This window comes from Myodes glareolus, chromosome 19 (assembly GCF_982192425.1).
Source record: "Myodes glareolus chromosome 19, mMyoGla1.1, whole genome shotgun sequence".
Taxonomy (NCBI): Eukaryota; Metazoa; Chordata; class Mammalia; order Rodentia; family Cricetidae; genus Myodes; species Myodes glareolus.
The window spans coordinates 64,260,821-64,283,601 of NC_142044.1; the positions used below are offsets into that span (position 1 = coordinate 64,260,821).

Below are 22,781 nucleotides of genomic sequence, written 5' to 3' on the forward strand. Positions count from 1 at the left end.
CACACTATAATATTATCCATACAGCTATTCTGTAAACACATGTAGGGTGGTGGTGGTTCACCATGTAATATTACACACACACACACACACACACACACACAATGATACTATGCATACAGCTATTCTGTAAATACATGTAGGGTGGTGGTGGTTCACCATATAATATTACACACACACACACACACACACTATAATACTATGCATACAGCTATTCTGTAAACACATGTAGGGTGGTGGTGGTTCACCATGTAATATTACACACACACACACTATAATATTATCCATACAGATATTCTGTAAACACATGTAGGGTGGTGGTGGTTCACCATGTAATATTATACACACACACACACACACACATTATAATACTATCCATACAGCTATTCTGTAAGCACATGTAGGGTGGTGATGGTTCACTCACTACATTGGTCCCCTAGGATCTACTGTTTTAATATGACCCTGACAACCATAAATTGTTTTATATTAAAGTAGATACTATAAATTACATTAAAAGAGACATCAAATGTGTCCAAAGGCAGAAGAAATCATATAATTGACATCATATAATTGAAATCACTGTAACTTAGGTCAGCACACCAAGTGTTAAAAGAACAGACAACCAAGAACTTAACATTCAAGTATTTGTCAATGACAATAGCAGCTAATTTAAATTACTAATTAATCAATTAATAATTTGATTGAAATTATGCATTAATGTGAATCTGTGATATCATAAGACAGCGATTCTTATGCTTGGCACACATCCAGCCATCTGGCCTATCTCTAAGTGTACATCCATGGGTTCCACCCATTGAGCTCCCAACACCTAGGTGTGCACAGATCTCAGCATCTTCATCCTTGAAGACTGCCAGGTCATTCAGATTCTAGGCCTTCCCCAGACATTAATTAGCTGCTATTTTCTTCCCCTTCTTCTTTCTCGTCCTCTTCCTCCTCCCCTCCTCCTTTCTCCTCTCTCTCTCTCTCTCTCTCTCTCTCTCTCTCTGCTTATCTTTCTTCCAGCTTTATTGTCCAGGCTGTAAAGGTGGCTACGTCTATCTCCAAGGGCATGGAATACATGGATCTATGTAATCTATTATTTCCAAGGTCATGACTTGGGAGGATTATTTTGAAAAGTTCTAAACTTCCTTTCTCTCTCATTCTGTGTGTGTGCATGTGCACGTGTGTATATGAAGCACAATTAATGAAAATTCAAAGAGAGAAATTGGGGTTCAACCTGAAGATTCAAAAAACAAAACAGCCAACCACTGACTCTTACCTCAACCTCAGTCCAAAATGACGATCCTGCCTCCAGGAATCTCAGAATGAGATTGTGTTTGAGAATAGTTTCTCTAGGGCTGGAATTAAAGGCTTGCACCATTACCACTTGGTTTCTATGGCAAACTAGTGTGGCTACTGGGAATAAAGGTGTATGTTACCATTACCGGTCTGTAAGGCTGACCAGTGGGGCTGTTTTACTCTCTGATCTTCAGGCAAGCTTTATTTATTAAAATACAATAGGATTGCCACCACATTGTGTGTGTGTGTGTGTGTGTGTGTGTGTGTGTGTGTGTGTTGCCAGGAATAAAACTGAGGGACTCGAGGTTACTAGCTGTGTCTTCATCCCAGTGTGTGTCCCTTTCTTTCCTCAGGCAGTGCCCAGAGGGATATCAGTGTATGAAAGCGGGAAGGAACCCCAACTATGGCTACACGAGCTTTGACACTTTCAGCTGGGCCTTCTTGGCGTTATTTCGCCTTATGACCCAGGACTACTGGGAGAACTTGTATCAGTTGGTAAGCAGTGCCTCTTTTTCTGTAGTGATGTTGTCCGCATGAGGACCTGATGAGCTGGGGACTTCTGTGTAACAGACCTACAGTGAGGAGATAAGATGGGGTCCGAGAATGGCATTTCCCACACGGCAGGGTGGGTGAACTCACCCAGCTCTCAGCCCTATTTCTTGAATGTTTAGTCATGGTCTACTGTAGCTTACGCCTTGACAGCTTCGGGCTGGCCTGGAGGTTTGCAGCCTGCTGCTCCCCCACACGTCACTCTCTGCAGCATGTCTTCCGGGTTTTCAGTGGTGGAGCACCTAAGAAATAGCAAACTCTCGTTTGTGCAAGGCTCCTTCCAGGATTAACATGACCGGATTTCTATCCATGGGACCTTGAAGTATGACTTGGAGCTGTAATTTGAACTTTTTCCAGGTGTGGTATGAGTGAGAATAAGACTGGTCCCCATCCTGTTGGGCCACACTGATGATTTTAGGTGTCTTGTAATTTCTCAAGTCATAATGAGGAAATTGGTGTTGCTGATGATCCCATGACAGTCCATTGTTTTCTCTATGGTATTCGATGATGCTGGTTAGTTAGAGAATAAAAAATAAATCTCTCCTTGCAAAAAGGAACCTCTAAAACAGGCTTCTAGTTCCAATCCCCAGGTCAGTTCTTACTGTTGGGCCTAATAAATTCTAAATTCCGTAAAATCGTTGCTAACTGAAAGAATAAAGGTAAGCCAGGTCTGTGGTATGGGTTGGTGGTTCTGGCATTTGGGAGACAAAGGCAAAAGGTTCATAGCATTTGAAGCCAATCTGATTTACATAGCAAGTTCTATACCAACCGGGGCTACATTGTGAGACCTTGTCTAAAATAAACAGGCAGGCAGACAGACAGACAGACATACAGACAGACAGATAGAATTTTTCCTATGAAAGCAAAATGCAGGAGATATTTTCTCCACAGTGGAAGTGAGGCTTAAACATTAGGAAGGCGTTTGACTGCTGGGATGTGGGATTGGTGTAAAGTACTACACAAGCACCATACAAGGAAGCTCTGACTTACGTGGTCAGCAGTAGCCTTGCCAAGGAGCTGGGCTCACACTGTGTCTTCACCCTGCTTCATTCGATGAAATAGCTGAGAAGATGGCCTTTGTCTTTCAGACCTTACGAGCAGCTGGGAAAACATACATGATCTTCTTTGTCTTGGTCATCTTTGTGGGTTCTTTCTACTTGGTGAACTTAATCTTGGCTGTGGTGGCCATGGCTTACGAAGAGCAGAACCAGGCAACACTGGAAGAGGCCGAGCAAAAAGAAGCTGAGTTCAAAGCAATGCTGGAGCAGCTCAAGAAGCAGCAGGAAGAAGCCCAGGTGGGTGACTTTGCACCTGCTTCCTGATGTTGCTGCTACTGACTGCCACTGCAGCGCTCTTCTATTGATTACCTTAGCTCAGCGTCCAGCTGCTGTGATGACTAGAAAGTTATCTACTTATTAACTTCTGATGAGTAGTTAATGCCGTGCTTCAATAAGCCCGGTCTGCTTTGTCTATTGACCTTGTGCTGGGGATTGGACACAGAACTTTGGGTATCCTGAGCACAGGTGCTCTACAACGGGACTGCATCCCCAAACACAGAGAAACACAGTGAACCCATTATGGATTCACTATGGCCATAGAGTATTATTTCTCATTTCAAAGAAAATATGGGGGGGGGGGGGGAGTGGGAGGGTGGTGGGAGGAGGGGCGGAAATGGAAACTTTCATAACTTAATAAACTTTGAAAAAAAAAGAAAAAGAAAATATGGGGAGAGAATTCTGTCAGGTAAAGTACTTTCCACACAAGCATGAGGACCTGAGTTTATCCCCCAGAACACACCCAAAAAGCCAAACAGGATGGCTCACATCTGTAATCCTAGCCCTGAAGAGGCAGAGACAGGTGGATCCCAGGGATTCCTGGCAAGCCAGCCTAACCTGTTTGGTCAGTTCCAGGCTAGTGAGAGACCCTATCTCAAAAAACAGGGTGGGTGGGATCCTAGGTTCACCTTTGGTCTCAACTGCTCACCCTTGTCCATAAGATCATGGCGCACACACACACACACACACACACACACACATTTATAAAAATAAATACTTTTTAAAAACTTAAAATGAAGATAGGCATAAAACAAAATTTAGAAACAGTTGTGATTCTATTACTCTTACCATTTATTATTCTCATATATATCGTACACATATATAGACATATATATGTATTTTAATATGTAATATGATTTTTAAGCATTCATTTCTGTTGTTGCTCACTAAGGAATCCTTTGTATGAAGATCCCTATGTATGGGATCCTCAGAGTGAATCCCCAACATGCTTGCTATGAGTGCAGGTCACTCAGGCATGTGTACCAGGATGCAAGCTCACCCAGAAGGTGGTAGCAGTCAGTGCTGACCACAACCTCCTCCTCAGGGCAGGCTCATGTCCCTGTCTGTCTGTGGCTGATGTAGGTGGCTCCAGATAATGTTTGTGACGAGGTCTATCGCTACGGCTCTTTCCTAGGCTGCTGCAATGGCCACTTCAGCAGGCACTGTCTCAGAAGATGCCATTGAAGAAGAAGGTGAAGATGGGGTTGGCTCTCCACGGAGCTCATCTGAACTTTCTAAACTCAGCTCAAAGAGTGCCAAGGAGCGGAGGAACAGGCGAAAGAAGAGGAAACAGAAGGAGCTCTCTGAGGGGGAGGAGAAAGGAGACCCTGAGAAGGTGTTTAAGTCAGAGTCGGAAGATGGTATGAGAAGGAAGGGCTTCCGGCTTCCAGACAACAGGATAGGGAGGAAATTTTCCATCATGAATCAGGTAAACTCTTTGCGTTGTTGCAAGCCTAAAGAACCCTGCTTTCTTCATCCCCCTTGGCCCTGCAGCTCCCAGACTCATCCCTGCACTGGCCTTTCTCCCCAGATGGAAGCCTCCCCAGACACTCTTCCTCCATTGTGAGCAGCAGCTCCAGGGCCCTACAATCACAGTGGGCAGCCTTGCTTCACATTAGTAATTACATCACACTGCTGATTACAACACACTGGCAATTACATCATATCGGTGATTACAGCACACCGGCAATTACATCACACTGGCAATTACATCACACTGGCAGTTACATCACACTGGCAAATTACATCACACTGGCAATTACATCACACTAACGATTACTTCACACCGGCAATCACATCACACTAGCAAGCCTTGAGGTCAAACAGCAGGAGGGGCTTTTCTCCTATATGTGGTGGAACTGCTGTAATTGTATGTGATTGTTGCAAATAATAGCTGTTGTGAAAGTCCTTTTTGAGTATCGCAGTTTCTGACAATTAATTTTTGTGGCCATACGATGTTATAAATTATCCTGTAATGTATGAAAAACCTCCAGTTTTATCCAGCTTTGTTAAATGTGGAAATTAAGACCAGGTGGAGAAACTGTCAATGGCTTATCATTTTATTATTGTAAATATCAGCATATAATGAACTACTTTGGGTTTAAAAATATTTGGTGACCATTTAATTCCCATTTCAAGAAAATGCTGCAGACTTATTAGTTGTGGATAGAGCACAGTCACAGGGGAAGGAGCAGTGTATTCGGCCAAGCAACAATCCATGGAAGTCTAGGATCTAGTCACAGATGAAATGGAAATAACACACTCATGAATACAGAATGAAGTGGTGCCGCTGCCTCTTTGTCCACCAGGGAAGGATGGGGAAAGCTCAGGACCAGGTCATTGAGCTGTGGCATCAGGAAGCCTACCACATCCCAGAGAGAGCATCTCACTCACTTCTTAGAGGGTCACGTATCCTCAGAGAAGATTGCCCACCGAGCCAACCCATTCCATTCCATTGGTTATTAGACTGAATGGCCAAATTCCCAAAACGTTTCTCCTTTTTTGTCTAATTAAGGAGGTTTTAATTCTAACATAAAACTATATACAATAAGAAAAATTATCAAGTATTGCTTAGAGAAAGGAAATAACATAAACAAAAATGAAACTATAACCAACAAGAACAACATCCAGCAAGTACACATTCCAGATGTCCAGACCATAGGTGACTGGCAAATTACAGCAATTGTTCCAATAGTTGTCTTTCCTGAAGAGTCTTTGTCTTGTACCTAGTACGCCCTTAGATAAGATTGGAGAGGGTTGTAACTGTAACAGGTCTTCAGCCCCATCAAAGACCTGAGAAGAAAAGTAATATTACCTGAGTAAGCAGGAAGTGCAAGCAAGCGACTTCCAAAAAATGTAAGAAATGATAGAAACAGCTGTCTGCCTGCACAGTTACCCAAGGTTTCTCTGTAATATTGGGGCATCCAACTCTGGCTATAGTCCTATAATATCTTGCAGACCACTTTTAGAAGTAGGGTCTTGTACTGTCAACAGATCACTTTTTAAAATATAGTTCTCATTGTCCATGTAGCAAGAATTTATGGAGTAGCTACTGAGATTCAAGGATCATCCTAGGTACTAGATATTAAGAGATGGTTAAACCTCATCCCTGCCCTTGGGCTCTTACTGTGTAATATGGCATCCAGATGTAAAATCTCTCTCTCTCTCTCTCTCTCTCTCTCTCTGTGTGTGTGGTGTGTGTGTGTGTGTGTGTGTGTGTGTGTGTGTGTGACATATATTTTTTTCATAAGTGAAACATATTAGGGTTGTTTTGGAGTCGTGTGCCAGAACTTTCTGGGAAAGCCAAGTTCCAAATGAGTCTTAAAGGATAAACAGAAATTAGTCCCAAATAACAAATGTGCGTGCTGATGAGGCAGAAGCAATAGAAAAGGGTGCTCCAGGTTTGAAAGAAAAGTATATTATGGCTTAGAAATCCCAAGTTTGAGTTACTTGAGTATAATGAAGCGCTGAGGTCTTTCAGGCATCAGAGTAAATGAGAGTGACAGTTCTAGGAGGATGTCCTGACTGAGCATAGACACTAAAACCATGAAACCTATGGCACTACTCACAAAGAACACAGGATCTAGGCCTGACTGTTGTGGTTCATGGATGCTAAAAGAACAGTGGTTTGATAGGCTATGAGTAGAAAGGTTGGAGAATACAGGACAGTAGTCAGTGGACTGAAATTGAACAGAGGTGCCTAGTAAAATTTGAATTGAAACTATTCCTTCAAACTGGCAGCAGAAGAGTCATTGAGGACTTAAGTGACACAATATAATACAGTGAAGATGCGTGCCACATTGAGTGAAGTGGAGACAACCAATGCAGATTTAAAGATATGTTTGGAAGCTTGATAACCGTATCAATTCCAAGTCTGGTAATTCCAAGACTCAGATGGCTTAGGCAAAAGAGTGCCAAGGCCAACATGGACTACATAGACTACTTAGACTCTGTCTCAAGAAAACAAGACACAGCTCTGTGTAGTGGCACATGCCTTTAATCCCAGCACTCAGGAGGCAAAAGCAGGTGATCTCTGAATTGAAGGCCAGCCTGATCTACAGAGTGAGTTCCAGGACAGCTAGGGCTACAGAGAAACCCTGTCTTGAAAGAAGGAAAACAACACACGTAGCTCCCAAGATGGGTCAGCTGCTCTTCTGGTGGACCCAGGTTTGATTCCCAGTAAACCTTCTTCTGTCCTCCACCAGCACCAGCCGTGCACAGAGTACACAAGTATACACACAGGCAAAACATACACGTAAAATAAAACTTCAAAATAAATAAACACAAAAAAAAAGACTGTGAATGAAAATAAGGATCCTTTATAATGGGGGACAAAAGCTGGCAGAGTCAGGTTAGAGAGTGAACTACAAAAGAATAGACATGGATGGCAGTCTTGGGTGATGGGAACAGATGCAGTTGTTAACAGGAAAGGACACCATATCCCTTCTTCCTTGAAACCTCAGGAAAATAGGCAAGGGCAAGATGTTTGTAGACATAGATGCTCCCTGACTTGATCATAATTTTTCCATATCATAGAAAATGTAAAATCTTACCAAAGGAAATAAGAGTTTGAGTTGGGTATTAAAGAAAATATTGACAGTTCAGAATTATTTAATTGGGAACAATGACTTTCGCTAATGAGAGTAATTCTGTTTGCTAACTAAGTCCTGGCTATTTATTGTAGGGTTTGAAGCATCACGTACACCAATATGGATGCAATCCATCCTTCCGTCTCTAGTCATTGGGCCTCATCAGGCACCCAGTCCTTAATCCAGAACATACCACCAGATTCTTCTCATATATGATATTTGTTTTCTACTTTGTGTGGAAATGCCCTAAGCATTGTCCTATCTGTAAATGTCCATATCACAGTTGTTCTTTACATCTTTCTGTGAAGAATTATCCTAACCCCCAAAGCAGTATGTAACTGGTAGTTTCTCTCCCACCCTCCAGTTCCTGAATAAACAAACACTCAGACTTATATTAAATATAAAAGTTGGCCAGTAGTTCAGGGTTATTATTAGCTAGCTCTTACTTTTAAATTAACCCATTTCCATTATTTTATATTTTACCACAATGCTCATGTCTTGTTGCCTCATATCTTGCTTCTCCTATGGCTGGTATCCCCTCGACTTCACCTTCTTTCACTCTGTATTCAGTTTGGCTTTCCCACCTAGCTATATTCTGTCCTCCCATAGCCAAAGCAGCTTTATTCATCAACCAATAAAAGCAACACATATTCATAGCGATGTGGCATCCCACATCGGCAGTAGTCTTCTATTCCATCTTTCCATCATGTTGTGTATGTCTTTGTTGCTTTTCACTGTGTGTATATCCTATCTACTTGTGTGTTTGTGTTCACATCCTCTCTTCTACTGAAGTCTAAAGTCAGCTTTTATACCCATGGCTATCATTCAGATGTGTTGGTCAAATGAATGCAGGGCCTGCTGAAACCTGACTTCATTCCCTCTAGAACATGGTCATCATGGTCCACAGAAGTCACCTCAGCGTCACCTTCTCACCTCCCTCCCGCTCCTGCTCTTTGGGGACCGTGATTACTGCTTTGTTATAGCTCTGTCCTTGCCTGGAGCACAGTGACGGCTCCAGAATGAGTACCTTGCTGCTCCTCGGCTCGGCTATTCAATACTCTCTGATTACTCTATAGGCTTTAGCAGAATCACATTGATTGCTCCTTCTCATAGAAAATAAAACTGGGTTCTGAGATGTCCTGCTTTGCATGGAAGTGTTCACTTCCTCTAATTTCTCCATTTGAAAAAAATTGAGGATTACTCGCTGCCATGGCTGACTGCCAAGACTGGCTTAGACTTAGATGTCCCACATGGCAGCAGCATTCTTTGTCCTGGGACTTGCCTGCAGTTTCTCTGATTGTATTTGGAAGGACTGAAGGAAATGAAACCTAGAGAGACTTGCTAATGTATCCAGGCTATTAACTAATAGGCACTAGAGCCACCATTTGGGCTCAGTTCCCTTCTACTCTAGAATTTCTTCCCCTGCCATTCTTTCTCACTGATATACAGACATAGTACTATCACCAGATAGTTCTGAGCTGGTTGGGAGAGAGGATGCTGAATAGACCTGAAGGATAACTGGAAGTCCTTGGATCCCATGCGAGGAATCCCTGTACTGTTGGGAAGGAAATGTGAGAGGAGATGAAAGATGTTTAAAACCACCTGTCTATGTGTCGTAGTTCAAACAGCCAGCGATCACAGCCTGTGGACATATACAGACTTGTGTGTGGAAAACGTAAGTCCATCCCTTAAGTCCAGAGCAACTGAGAGCTATTCTCCCAAGAAAAATCTCTGCATGTCATGTTTCCTAGTGGCCTGATTTGACTGTCAGAGAAGAGCTGAGACACTTAGTTGTTTGGCAAGAAGAATTTTAAAAATAAGAAGTAAGACCTGCTCATTTCATAAACCTGATTTGATCCCAGGAGTTAATAGAGCCACGGCTTTGAGACAGAATAGGCATTTTATTAAATAAAATTAAATTTTATTGTCAAATAAAATATCTTTCTTTAGGTAGCATTTAACTCACAGGAAGTGTCAATGAAACACGATCCATCCGGGGGGACAGAGACCCTTACATGTGAGCATGACCAGTTTGCAGTGTATAATCAGAATACAAGCCATGTAATGTAGTTATATCTACTATATACAAAACAGTCCAAGAGATATACAGAGATAAGGAAAAAAAGGCATGTGCCCTTAAGGAGCTTGTAGATGATTTCCAGGGAGATTTAACAACAATGAAAAGCTGCTACCCTTGGACAGAGGGGCTGAGTGCTGTACAAGGACTGAGGAGTTGACCGAAGGTGCAGTAGGCTGTACAGTGGGGAGGAAGAGTATGAGAACCACTGAAGGGCACAGTCCTGGAGGGGCCGGCTGCCTGTGCACATTTGAGGAAACAATGAAGTTAAGTAAAGTGCACTCAATCGTGGAGGAGACTTGACAGCCTGTCCTAGGATACAGGTTATCAGAGATGACTGTGGGAGATAGCAGAGATGCTCCTGTTTGTTTGTCCATCTGTCTTTCTAGTGAGGTCCTCAGATTTCTGAGCTACTGCAGTTCATTAAGTTTCTCTTATATCTGCCTTCGTAGTTGCTTTTGAGTGTGCCTTTTATGCATAACTTAAACAATCCAAAACTACTGTCCCTACCTACTTCCTTTGTTTATAAGCTAATATTTCCCTGTTCCGAACCATTCTAGGGCTGAGTACCCAATAGTTAAATACCTCCTCTATAGCCCACATAGACCCCAAATTATTTCAGACTTTTCAGCCTTGTACTTTCTCAAACCTGCCTCTGGTGCTGTGACACGCTGTCTCAGTGTGGTCCTTCAGATCATGGGGCTGCTGTGTGGGACAGAGGTGTAGTCTTCTGGCTATGGTCCTGCTTCTTTGTCTGTTTGTTATTGTTGAGACAGGATCTTGATATTATAACCTAACCTGATCACAAATTTGTGTGATCCTCCTGCCTCAACCTCCTGAGTTCTGGGATGACAGCATGCCCAGCTTTTGTCTTTATTTCTTAAGACAACATCTTCCAGCCAGTCGTTTTCACTAAACTTTTTCTATTTTTCCCAATTGTTCATGAACTGTACTATTGTAAAATGTAACAATGAAGTCCTAGAAAAATTATTGTACTCTCTGATGTTCTGACAACGTTAATTGTCATAAAATTTTCTAGTGTTCATTTGTCTTACTGTAAGCCAGTAAGTTTTGTGCTAGCATTGATCTGTGAATGCTGCCCACACTGCATACGTTGAGTAGAACAGGTTCAGGGAAAGAAGCAGAAACCCAATGAGGGTGCCCAGGTCAGATGAGAGTGGAGTAGAGAGGCCCTGTTCTGCTGCTGGCCCCAGTTGGGAGAAGGACATGTAGAAGCTGGCTGTGTGTACCCGTATGATATCAGCTTTCATTTACAAACATGATGCAGCCAGCATTCTGGACTCTAACCAGAGTGACATCCCCTCTCAGTGCCAGGATGTGGAGGGCGTTGAGAGGGACACAAACTCAGCCTCTTCCCACAAGGCCAGTGTGCGTTGCGTGAGTCTCCACAGTGGCATCACCATCACATATGTGGAGGGTAACAATGATTCTAATTTATTTTCTTTTTAACTTTTTTTTTCTTTTGTGGTGCTGGGGTAGAACCCAGACCCTTGTGGAACCTGGGCAAGATTGTCAGTGGACTGCACCCCTAGTCCTGACCATGAGTGTCTTCATGTGGCCTCCAGTGGTAAAACTCAGACATGTTTCAGAAGTTTGCGGGTTACTTAGAACCAAATCAGGAAAATCACACAACAAGCAAAAGACACAGGTTTGAGAGTGAAGGGCACTTCAGAGAAAGTGTAACCCGTCTAGGGACAGGGGCTTTGTACATTACAGTAAGAGACAGGAGCCAAAAACACTTCGAACATAGAACCAGAAATGGAATTCTCGACAGCACAGAGACAAGGACCAAATACTGAGCACAGCTGCCGTTCTAGGATTATCACAGAATGTGCTGGACAAGTTTTCCTTTAACGTTTACTGTGTGTGTGCTCTATTGACTCAGCTGTCACCTTGGCACATAATTGGGTCTAAGCCCCAAAGCAAAAACACCTGTTGCAGCTTAGAATTGTGAAAGTTCCCTCAAAGACTAAGTTGATAAAACCAGGAGCAGTGAGGGCTGTCTCAGGCCAGTGGTGTAGCAAGCTTTTCTCTCTTATAGAACTGGTTTTCACACTGGGCTTTCATCTCCCTTGGAGCACTTGAATACTTTGCAATCAATCAGTTTTCAAGAACCGGATACCCTAACCTTTAACCTATATAGACTTGTGCCTAGGATCAGGCCCTGTTACCCCAAAACTCCCCTGTGTCTGTGCATGTGTGGGGGATTGTGGGGTGTTCCCTCTTCCCCTTCCCTTTTCAGGGGTTCCTTTTTTTCACTCCCCAGGTAGCCTATGTGGCTCATTGTCTTTTATGTCAGATAAAGGACAATTGAAAGTATTCCACCTACAGAGTATTCTCTAACACAGGGGCCGGAACTCCTCTAGGAAACTTTCCCAATTCATCTCTTCCTTACATGTGTCTCTTAAGAGTAAAATAATTATGAAGGTTCTGGCATGCTGTAAGTTCAGGACTGGGTTACCCGCAGGGACACATATATTAATAAATGAATGAATGAATGAATGAATAAATAAATAAATAAATAAATACCAGACCAAGCTTTTTCAAAGAAAACAAGTTTAATTTGACCACTTCCTTTGACCTTGAGAACACTTTTCAGTTAGATGGAGTTGCAGACTCCCACAAACTAAGGAGGCCCGCCCGAGTCTGCAGCCTGAAGACTGATACAGTGTATTTAAAGCAGGAACTATGATAGGACCATTTTATTTTAAAATGCCTACCGTGATGAAAATAAAACATAGTTTTGAGTGTTCCCTTTTCTGTTGTGTTAGCTGCCTTGAAGTGAGAGAGTAACTCATGGTGTCCTGAGAATTGGTAAAAACACCCTTTTTGAGGTCGTCAGAAGTCCAGCGGGTGGGGACAGGACAGCTTTCACCAGGTAACACATCCATTAGTGTGTTCACTGCTCTCAGCAGGATGGAAAGAGGAGTGAATTTGTTGGCTGACAGCTCCTCTAATAAATACATCTGACTGGTGATTTGCCATGTGGTTTTTGGTTTATAACTTGGAAGGAGTTCAAAGAATTGAATGGCATTATAACACAATTCTTTCCAAGATTATATTTGTATGAATAAAGCTTCCCAACACTTGAAATGAATTATTAGGAATGGGTGTGGGTGAGCCATGTCTCCCTCTACTCATAGTAATCCTGTCAACAAGCAGTGAGGCATGATTAAGAAATAACCATCTCATCAAGAGGTGCACTTTAATAACTGCTTCTAAGTTACTTGCTTGTCACATGTATATTGTGTGTGTGGTGCAATCGGTTACATTCATAAAAATTATAATAAAAACTGAATATGAGATCATTTGAAAAATATTTTAGGGACTCATGGCACAGAAGAAAGTTTTAAATTTTAAGGTTGCCTATTTATATTTTTCTTGATGCAGAGTAGTATTCAGTGGTAATTAATAAAACATATTTAAGCATAAAAAATTCACTTTCATAAAATATTGGAGGGAATGTGCAATGGAAATAGGTGTTGAGGTGAAAAATGAAAACTTGGTAGAGTGCTCCTCGAAAATGTGAGCTGGGATTATGTCGTTTACACCAAACAAATTAGGAGATAAATTATTCACTGCCACTTAAAATTCTGATTTTAAAAAATGTTGGCTTTAAAGTGGAAGAGGTATAATCACATGACAGCTGACTAACCAGTGGCATTTTGTAGTAGTATCAGAGCTCCTGTGGAGAGAGGGCCAGTGGTTCTGGCGCCTCTAACAACTCTTGCTCGTGGACTGTGGAGTCTAACTTGGGCGATGTTTAAAAGCACTTTCTGTGAGAGCCGGTAGTAAGCACACAAAAAAAAACCCCAAATACTGATTTGCGTGCAGGGTCCATAAAGCGAGTAGACAGGCGACTCCAGGTATATGGGCAGCGGGAAATGATTAAGAGTACATGATGAACGGTAACAGACCTTGGACGTCCTTCTGGAATTTCTGGTGTGTGGCCCGGATGCATCAGGCTGCTGGTTGGTTGGTCTCTCACCACCCCTGTTTCTCTCTCTCTCTCTCCCTCCCTTGTCCTCTGTAGTCGCTGCTGAGCATCCCAGGCTCACCCTTCCTCTCCCGCCACAACAGCAAAAGCAGCATCTTCAGCTTCCGGGGCCCCGGGAGGTTCCGAGATCCTGGCTCAGAGAACGAGTTCGCAGACGACGAGCACAGCACGGTGGAGGAAAGTGAGGGCCGGCGCGACTCGCTCTTCATCCCGATCCGGGCCCGCGAGCGCCGCAGCAGCTACAGCGGCTACAGCGGCTACAGCCAGTGCAGCCGCTCCTCACGCATCTTCCCCAGCCTGCGGCGCAGCGTGAAGCGCAACAGCACAGTGGACTGCAATGGCGTGGTGTCGCTCATCGGGCCCGGCTCTCACATCGGACGGCTCCTGCCTGAGGTGAAAATAGATAAGGCAGCTACGGACAGTGTAAGGAAGTACACAGTGGACCAGGCTAGGCATGGCAGTCTCGGCTCCTGCACCCCTCCTGCCCGTCCAGCCTGCCGGCCTCACGGGCTGCCTTCCATTCTGGTTAAAGCCGCAGCCTTTCCCTTCTTTCCATCTGTCCCTACTGCCCTTCCGCTCTTAATCTTCCCTTGATCCTCTCCTTTACACTTGGCTTCGTCTCCTCCTGCCCTGCCTTCCTTGTTGCTGGGCTCCTTTTATTTTGCCTCTTAATCTTTCCCTCCACCTGGGCAGATCGGGCTGCCCTCTGCCCCTCCCCGTACACACCTGCTTTGATTGACTGCAGGATGGAATGAAACTGACCAGTTGCCACTACCAGAGACCTAATCTGAGCCGGTTTGAAATCACTGCTTCTCTTCCATTGTCTTTTTTTCCTACTAGGAAAATAGCTTGGAATTTAAAGACCTTAATGTTTCTGTTTTTTTAAATATTATTTTTGAATAATTTTCTGCCCTTCTATAAGGATGAGATGTGATTTTTTTCCAAAGAGGAATGTTTATGCATTATACCAGGCGAGCAATGCCAGTAGTTGAAAACAAGAGAGAACTGGACCCTGAGTCTCAGAAAGGCTTGGCATGGAAAGAAATGAGGAGGGGGAAGTGGGAGGTTGGGTGAGAAGCACATGGTTCATGGGGGAGGAAGGACATGGAAGCAGAAGATAAATTTAAATGGGGTCAGTTTTGGGGTTCTAGAGGAGCAGAGATGAAAGCTTTGGAGAATCGATTGTTTAAGGCCTCAGTAATGGTTCCCCTCTTTGGGAAAAGCCATGTCTTAGCATTTCTTTAAATTCTAAGCTCTTTTTTTTTAAAGGTTTTAAGTTATTATACCTCAGTAATCCTAACCATTCCCATCTCCAACTCTTCAAAGGTCTTCAGTGCCTCTGCAGCTGGTGTGAATCCCTGAGGCAGCATGCTGGCCCGGTGTTCTAACCACTCAGTACCTCTAACAGCATGAAGACAGCCAGCCCTCTAATTAGCACGATGCATGTGGGGAGGAAAGTGGATAACCATGGGTGAGATAGTTCTGAGCCATCTGTATTACAACTGCATAGGGCAGTTGCTGGCTGAACGGGTGAAAATCCAAAAGATAGGGCTAGCACGGTAGCTTAATGGAAGACGTGGCATTCGGCATGCCACCAGCCCTAGGTTCCCTCTCCAGCACCACACACTGGGTAGATGGAAATGAAAGAAAACAATTCAGAGATCAGTTTGAATGTGTTTGAGGTTGCTTCCTATCTCTCTGCCCTTTATTTAAAAGGGAAATCCCTTGTCCCTTAGATACTTAGCTTCTTACAAGCTACAGATATCCCATTCCTTTCTGTGTCTGGCATGACAGTTGAATTTGTTGCTGGGATCTGACCAGGGTCTTCTACATACAAGGCCAAAACTCTCTCACTAAGCTACACCTCTAGACCAGTTTATAAGTTATTTCTAGAAGCATTACACTCTGAAAATCCAGTTCTTTTCTTCCGGTTGGTTTCAACATCATCTCTGTTCACTGGCTTGGGTATTGCCCTTCTGGAGACTTGATTGTTTAAAGTTACAATGAGAACTAATGATGAACAATAACTCAAGTCCTGCAACCCAGAGAACTGGCCAAAATAAACAAAGATATCACCATTATATTGCATTTTTACTTGATTTTCACTGATTCTGTATCTAGGGCAAATTTTGGGCTTGATACCTAATTAGTTACATTCTCTGGGAAAATAAATAAGAATTGACACCAGTGGAAAGTCAGGGTAGGTCATGTGGTAATGCAGTTGGGGCAGCTTCAAAATTCAAACATTCAGATTGAATTTTGTTGTACTGAAAGGTTTATGGTTTATAAGTCAAATAATAAAGCTGATGTTTTCCCCAAAGAAAAAAGATGAGATGTCTAGGAAGTGTCTTCAACTTCAGCTTAAGGTATGGTCAGTCTTGACAGACAGTTGGCTTGGCTTGGGTTTGGTTAGGTTTGGTTGTGTTTGGTTGCGTTAGGTTAGGTTAGGTTTGGTTTGTCTGGGTTTGGTTAGATTAGGTTTGGTTAGGTTTGGTTTGACTGGGTTTGGTTATTTTAGGTTTGGTGAGTGGCTTCTTTTGTACTGTGTGGAAAAATGTTTTTGAGGTTCAGTTGAGCAGATAGCTATGGAGTATTGGCTTCTGTTCCTCCCTGCGCTGGGGCCTTCAGAGGATCCTGGTGTCCAGTACCAAGTAGGCACTTAGGAGAGTCTTTGAAGTGGCTCCAAGGATGATGGTGACGGAATGAAGAGTCCCAAGGCCAGGAGACCAGAGCTCCAGCATGACAGGAAGAGACAGTAGGCAAGAGCATATCTGTAAGCGGAGACTGCCCAGACTCGAATAATCACACAGAAACTATAGTAATAACAACGCTGCTTGGCCAGTGACTTAGATGTATTCCTAGCTAGCGCTTACATTTTAAATTAACCCATTTCTATTAATCTATGTATCACCACGAGGCTGTGGCCTACCAATAAATTTCCAGTGTCTGTCTCCTTCGGCAGCTACATGGCATCTCCTTGACTCTGCCTACTCTTTCTCTATATTTTGCTTCAGACTTTCCCACCTGGCTTTATTCTGCCTTGCCATAAGCCAAAGCAACTTCTTTATTATTCAATGGTAATAAAACATATCCACAGCATACAGCGGGGAATCCCACATCACATTTCATTCTCAGGCTCTTCATAACTAGGAGCATCATTTTATTAGAAGCCATAATGCCTCGGTTAGGGCTGGTTGTTAATGGTGTGGGAAAATGTGTTCGTTGCACTAACAGCCCATGAAGAATCAAACAGACAAAGTAGGGTGCATCTGTTATGTGGCTTGAGATCAGATCCACATAAAGACAGACATAGAGGGGGAAAGACAGCTGATGGAAGACTATGGAAGTTGCCTTTGGGATGAGAAGTTATTAGTTATTTTTCCTTTCTTGTAATTTTCTTATTTATGTACCTACCAACTATCCATGTTTTGTTTGTGGTACTAGGTGTCTAACCCATTCTGTGCAAGTGCTCTGTGACTGAGCTACGTTTCTAACTGTTGGGTTTTGTTTATTTAGTTGCCTGTTTTGAGACAAGTTCACTGTGTAGTTCAGATTGGCCTTGATCTCTATATGTAAACTAGGTTGGCAATGAACTCAAGATCCTCCAGTCTCACCCTCCTAAGTACTGAACATATAGATGTGCCACCACATCTTACTATCACATAATTTTTGTGACCACACTATAAAGGGGTGGTTTTTGTCATCAGTGAAAGAGTTGGTAACTTGTATATGTGGAAGTGAAACCAAGGTCTCCTAAAGCCCAAGAGATATTTCTGACAGCTAAACTATTAGCTTCTTTGCAAAGTTGGGGAAATAGTCATTTTTCTTAAAAGGACATATTAATACTTTTATGTTAGACATTATAATTTTAGTTATATGAAATTTAAGGTATTAATTACTTATCTGGCAGCCTATAGTGAGGAGCTGCGGGCAGGCCTGCTTTTCATCCCGCCTGGCTCCCGCACAGCTAGCTTAGCCCCAGAAATAATAACACACAAGTTGTATTCATTTAAACACTGCCTGGCCCATTATCTCTAGAGAGTTAGTTACTGACTAACTCTCACATCTTGATTAACCCATTTCTAATAATCTGTGTAGCACCACGAGGTGGTAGCTTACCAGAAAAGATTCAGCATGTCTGACCTGGTGGCTGGCTCCATGGCATCTGCCTCATTGCCCTCTTCCCAGCATTCTGTTCTGTCTACTCCGCCTACCTAATTTCCTGTCCTATCAAAGGGCCAAGGCAGTCTCTTTATTAACCAATGAAAATAACACATAGACAGAAGGCCCACCTACATCAGCAGCCTATACCAGAAAATAGTCACCATCTCTTTGGGCTGAGTTACAGTAACCCCACTATCAGACATGTTGGAGTGTGCCCATAGCCAAGAATTAACTTGTTTTCACACATACTCATGTTTCATTGGCTGGTAGAGGAGCCACTGATGCTGTAGCACCAGTGTCCACGCTTAGGTTATACCACATGTGTATTTTTGTTCTTTGAGTTCAGTTAAGAAATGTAATATGGGCCAGGCAGTGGTGGCACATGCCTTTAATGTCAGCACTTGGGAGGCAGAAGTAGGTGGATCTCTGTGAGTTCGAGGCCAGCCTGGTCTACAAGAGCGAGTTCCAGGAAAGGTCCCAAAGCTAAAGAGAAACCCCGTCTCTACAAAAAGAAAAAGAAAATAAAAGAAATGCAATACACTGTTTAAAACAACAGAAGAAAGGGAGCAGGAGAGATGGCTCAGAGGTCAAGAGTGCCAGTTGCTCTTCCATAGGACCCTAGCTAGATCTCCAGCACCCACATGGCAGCTCTCAACTGTCTGTAACTCCAGTTCCTGGGAATCTGATGCCTTCTTCTGGATCCTGCAGGCATTGCATGCACGTGCTCCACAGACATACATGCAAGGAACACCCATTCACATAAAATAAATAACAATTTAAAAAATTACTTCAGTCATTATATCACTAGCATCTCATAAAAACATTCACATCTTCATTAATTATGTGATTGGGATTGAATGATGGCTTTTTTTTTCATGGTTCAGGAATTTTTGCACTTGGTTTGTGTTGAAACATGGGAGGAGGAGACTTTCCGTGTCTTTCTCTCTGAACTGGGAGAGTGAGAATCTTTGCTCTTTCTCATAAAGAAAACAGGTACCACCAGCATCCAGAAATCCCACTGAACTTGAAAACCTGTTGAGGCAGATTGCAAATGTCCAAGCTTTGTCTCCTAGATGCTCACAGCTCCCTCCCCGAGAGACTGTCGTCTTCATTGTTGACCTTGATGTGAGGTGCTCACAGTCTTATCTTCCGTGTGTTCTTCATGCTCCATTTTCTCTCTTAGCCCTAGGTATAGAAGAATCGACTTGCCTGACTTAGGAGGATGGTCTCCTTCTAAGACTGTAAAGCCCCTTTGAGGAAAAGGAGTTATTGTAGACTTGTTCCAAAGCAGAATCCCATGAGAATGTAGAAATATTTAAATGGGATGTTAGGTTAATGGTTGCAAAGGCTCTCGGGACACATTTCAAACACTATACATTTTAGTTCTAAGAAAGTGCCTGGCAGATAAAGTTCAGTTGTATATTTCTTGTGGGAGCAATTTAGAATCAGAATGAAGTTGGAGCTTCCTTGGACAAATCTGGAGAATTGTGGTCAGAACCAGCCCTCTGCAGAAGCATTAGTGTCTTTGTGGGAAGGACTCAGTTCAGGAGGTTGTACACCAGCACCCTGATAGACCCTGCATTTGGGTTAGAAGAGATGGAACTAACTTATCCTGAGTTTAGGTGACCCACTCCCTCTGCCACTGTGCTATACTTAACCTCTGTAATTTTGTAGATTGTAGCCTGGTTATTGAAGATTCAACAGCTAATATCCACATATAAGTGAATACATATAATACTTGTGTTTTGGATCTGGATTACCTCACTCAGGATTATTTTTCTACATCCATCCATTTACTTTTGAATTTCATAATTTCATTTTTAGCATCTGAGTAATATTCTAGTGTGTTGATATTCCACATTTTTTATCCACTTATCTGCTAATCTACTCTGTTTCCAGTGTCTGACTGTTAAGAATAGAGCAGCAGTGAGCAGTGCCATGTAGGTGTCTCTGTGGTGGGATGTTGTGGTGATTTGAATGTAATTGAACCACATGATCTCACAGGGAGGTATGGACTTGGAGTAGGTATGACCTTGTTGGAGAAAGTGTGTCCTTGTGGAGGCAGGCTTTGAGGTCTCTTGATCAAGCTTTTCAGTGTGCCTGTCAGTCAACTTCTGCTGCCTTTTGGTCAAGATGAAACCAGCACCATGTCTGCTTGCACACTGCCATGCTCTCTGTCATGATGATAGTGGACTGAATCTCTGAAACTGGAAACAAGTCATCCCCCATTAAATGTTTTCTTTATAAGAGTTGCCATGGTCACAGTGTCTCTTCACAGCAATAAAAGCCAGATGTAGAGGCTTTTAGGTATCTGCCTGAATGGAGTAGCTGGGTCTTGAAGTAGATCTAGTCCCAGCTTTCTGAGGAACCACCACACTGCTTTCTGTAGCAGCTCAACAAGTTTGCAGTCCTCCCAGCCATGAATGAGTGTTCCCCTACTCCACATCCTCACCAGCACGAGCTGTCATTTGTGTTATTTATTGATCTCAGCCATTCTGACAGGTGTAAAATGAAATCTGAAAGTAGTTTTGATTTGCATTTTCCTGATGACTAAGGATGTCGAACATTTCTTCCAGTGTTTCTTTTGAGAACACTGTTTAGCTCTGCCCCCTATTTTTAATTCGGTTGTTTTCTTGATATCCAGTTTTTCTTAGTTCTTTAGTTGGTTAAAACAAAAGGAAAAAACAAAAGAACTTTTCCTAGTCTGTAGCCTGCCACTTTGTCAGAACGATGGTGTCCTCTGCCATGCAGAAGCTTTTCGGTTCATGAGGTTCTGTTTATTATTTGTTGTTCTTAGTGCCTGTGCTATCAGTGTTCTGTTCAGAAAGTCTTTCCTGTGCAGCGAGTTCAAGGCTGTTTACTACTTTCTCTGCTGTCAGATTCAGTGTATCTGGCCTTAGACTGAGGTCTCTGGTCTCCTTCTCTTGTCTTATTGCTCTAGTTAAGACTTCAAGTTCTGTAATCGAATAGGTATGGAGAGAGTGAGCAGCCTTGTCTTCTATTTTAGTGGAAATACTTTTGAGTTTTTCTCCATTTAGGTTGATATCGACTGTGGGCTTGCTGTAAGTTAACTTTATTATGTTGAAGTATGTCCCTTGTGGGCTGGAGAGATGGCTCAGAGGTTAAGAGCACTGACTGCTCTTCCAAAGGTCCTGAGTTCAATTCCCAGCAACCACATAGTGGCTCACAACCATCTATAATGAGATCTGGTGCCCTCTTCTGGCATGCAAGCATACATGGAAGGAATGTTGTATACATAATAAATAAATAAATCTTTAAAAAAAAAAAAAGAAGTATGTCCCTTGTATCTCTGATCTCTCTAGAACTTTTTAAAATGAATGAGTGCTAGATTTTGTCATCAAAGGCCTTTTCTGCATCTAATGAGATGAGCACGTGGTTTTTCCTCTTTCAGTCTGTATATGTGGTAGTTTACATTTATCAATTTATTTATGTTGAACCATCCTGCATTTGGGATAAAGCCTACTTGGTCATGGTAAATGATCTCTTTGATATATTCTTGTGTTTGGTTTCCAAGTATTTTATTGAGAATTTTTTGTATCTGTGTTCATAAGGGAAACTGGCCTGTAATTCCCTTTCTGAGTTAGGTCTTTATGTATTTTAGGTATCAGGATAACTATGGCCTTGTAAAAAAAGAACTGGGCAGTGTTCCTTCTGTTTCTCTTTTGTGGAATAATTTCAGTAGTGTCGACATTAACCCTTCTTTGAAAGTCTGGTTGAATTCTGTGCTAAAATCATTTGGCCCTGGGCTTTTATCTGTTTGGGAGACTTTTAATGACTACTATTTCACTGGAGTTATATGTCTGTTTAAATTGCTTCTCTGATTTTGATTCAACTTTAGTAGGTGGTATGTATCAAGAAAATTATCCATTTCTTTCAGATTTTCTAATTTGGTAGAGTATAGGTTTTTAAAGTATGTTCTCATGATTCTCTGGATTTCCCCTTTATCTCTAATTCTGATCTTTCTTCCATCTTTTAGTTAATTTCACTAAGAGTTTGTCAACTTAAAGAACCAATTTTTTGTTTCATTGATTTTTGTCTGTTTTTATTGATTTCATCACTGAGTTTATTTCTTGCTATCTACTCCTTTTGGGCTTTATTTCTTTGGTTTGTTCTAGAGTATTCAGGTGTATTGGTAAGTTACTAATACAAGATCTCTCCAATTTTTTATGTCGATACAGCTTTGTGAACTTGCGTCTTAGACTGCCTTTATCACGTCACATAGGTTTGGGCATGCTGTGTATTCATTTCCATTCAATTCTAAAATGTTTTTAATTCTTCCTTAATTTCTGCCTTGACCCATTTTTCATCCAGTAGAGAGTTGTTCAGTCTCCAGTGAGTTTATAAACTGACTTTCAGTTGTTGTTGGTGTCTAGCTTTACTCCATAGTGGTCTGATAGGTAGCATGCAGGGGGTTCTTTCATTTTTCTTGTATCTGTTGAGATGACTTGCTTTATGTTCAAGTATGTGGTTAGTTTTGAAGAAAGTTTTGTAAGGTTCTGAGAAGAAGATATATTCTTCTGCGTTCGGGTGACTTGTTCTGTAACTATCTACTAGGACCATTTGGCTATAACATCATTTAGCTACAGCATTTCTGTTTAGTTTTTGTTTGGGTGCCCTGTTTATTGGCGAGATTGGGGTATTGAAGTCACACACTATCAGTGTGGGGGGATCAATATGTGATTTAAGCTGTAGTAGTATTTCATTGTTGTTTGTTTTTTATTTTATGAACTTGG

At 42.3% G+C, this 22,781-nt stretch overlaps 1 protein-coding gene across 4 annotated transcripts in view; it reads left to right on the top strand.

Moving 5' to 3' along the window:
* The window catches only part of Scn8a (sodium voltage-gated channel alpha subunit 8), a 168,311-nt gene that overhangs the window by 93,571 nt on the left and 51,959 nt on the right, over nucleotides 1–22,781 (top strand). For all 4 annotated transcript variants that reach the window (XM_085678622.2, XM_085678620.2, XM_085678621.2 and 1 more), the window contains exons 9-12: nucleotides 1,650–1,791; nucleotides 2,934–3,140; nucleotides 4,315–4,608; nucleotides 13,900–14,256. In XM_085678622.2, the coding sequence (XP_085534748.1) occupies nucleotides 1,650–1,791; nucleotides 2,934–3,140; nucleotides 4,315–4,608; nucleotides 13,900–14,256 (1,000 nt within the window). The remainder of the gene's footprint in view (nucleotides 1–1,649; nucleotides 1,792–2,933; nucleotides 3,141–4,314; nucleotides 4,609–13,899; nucleotides 14,257–22,781) is intronic.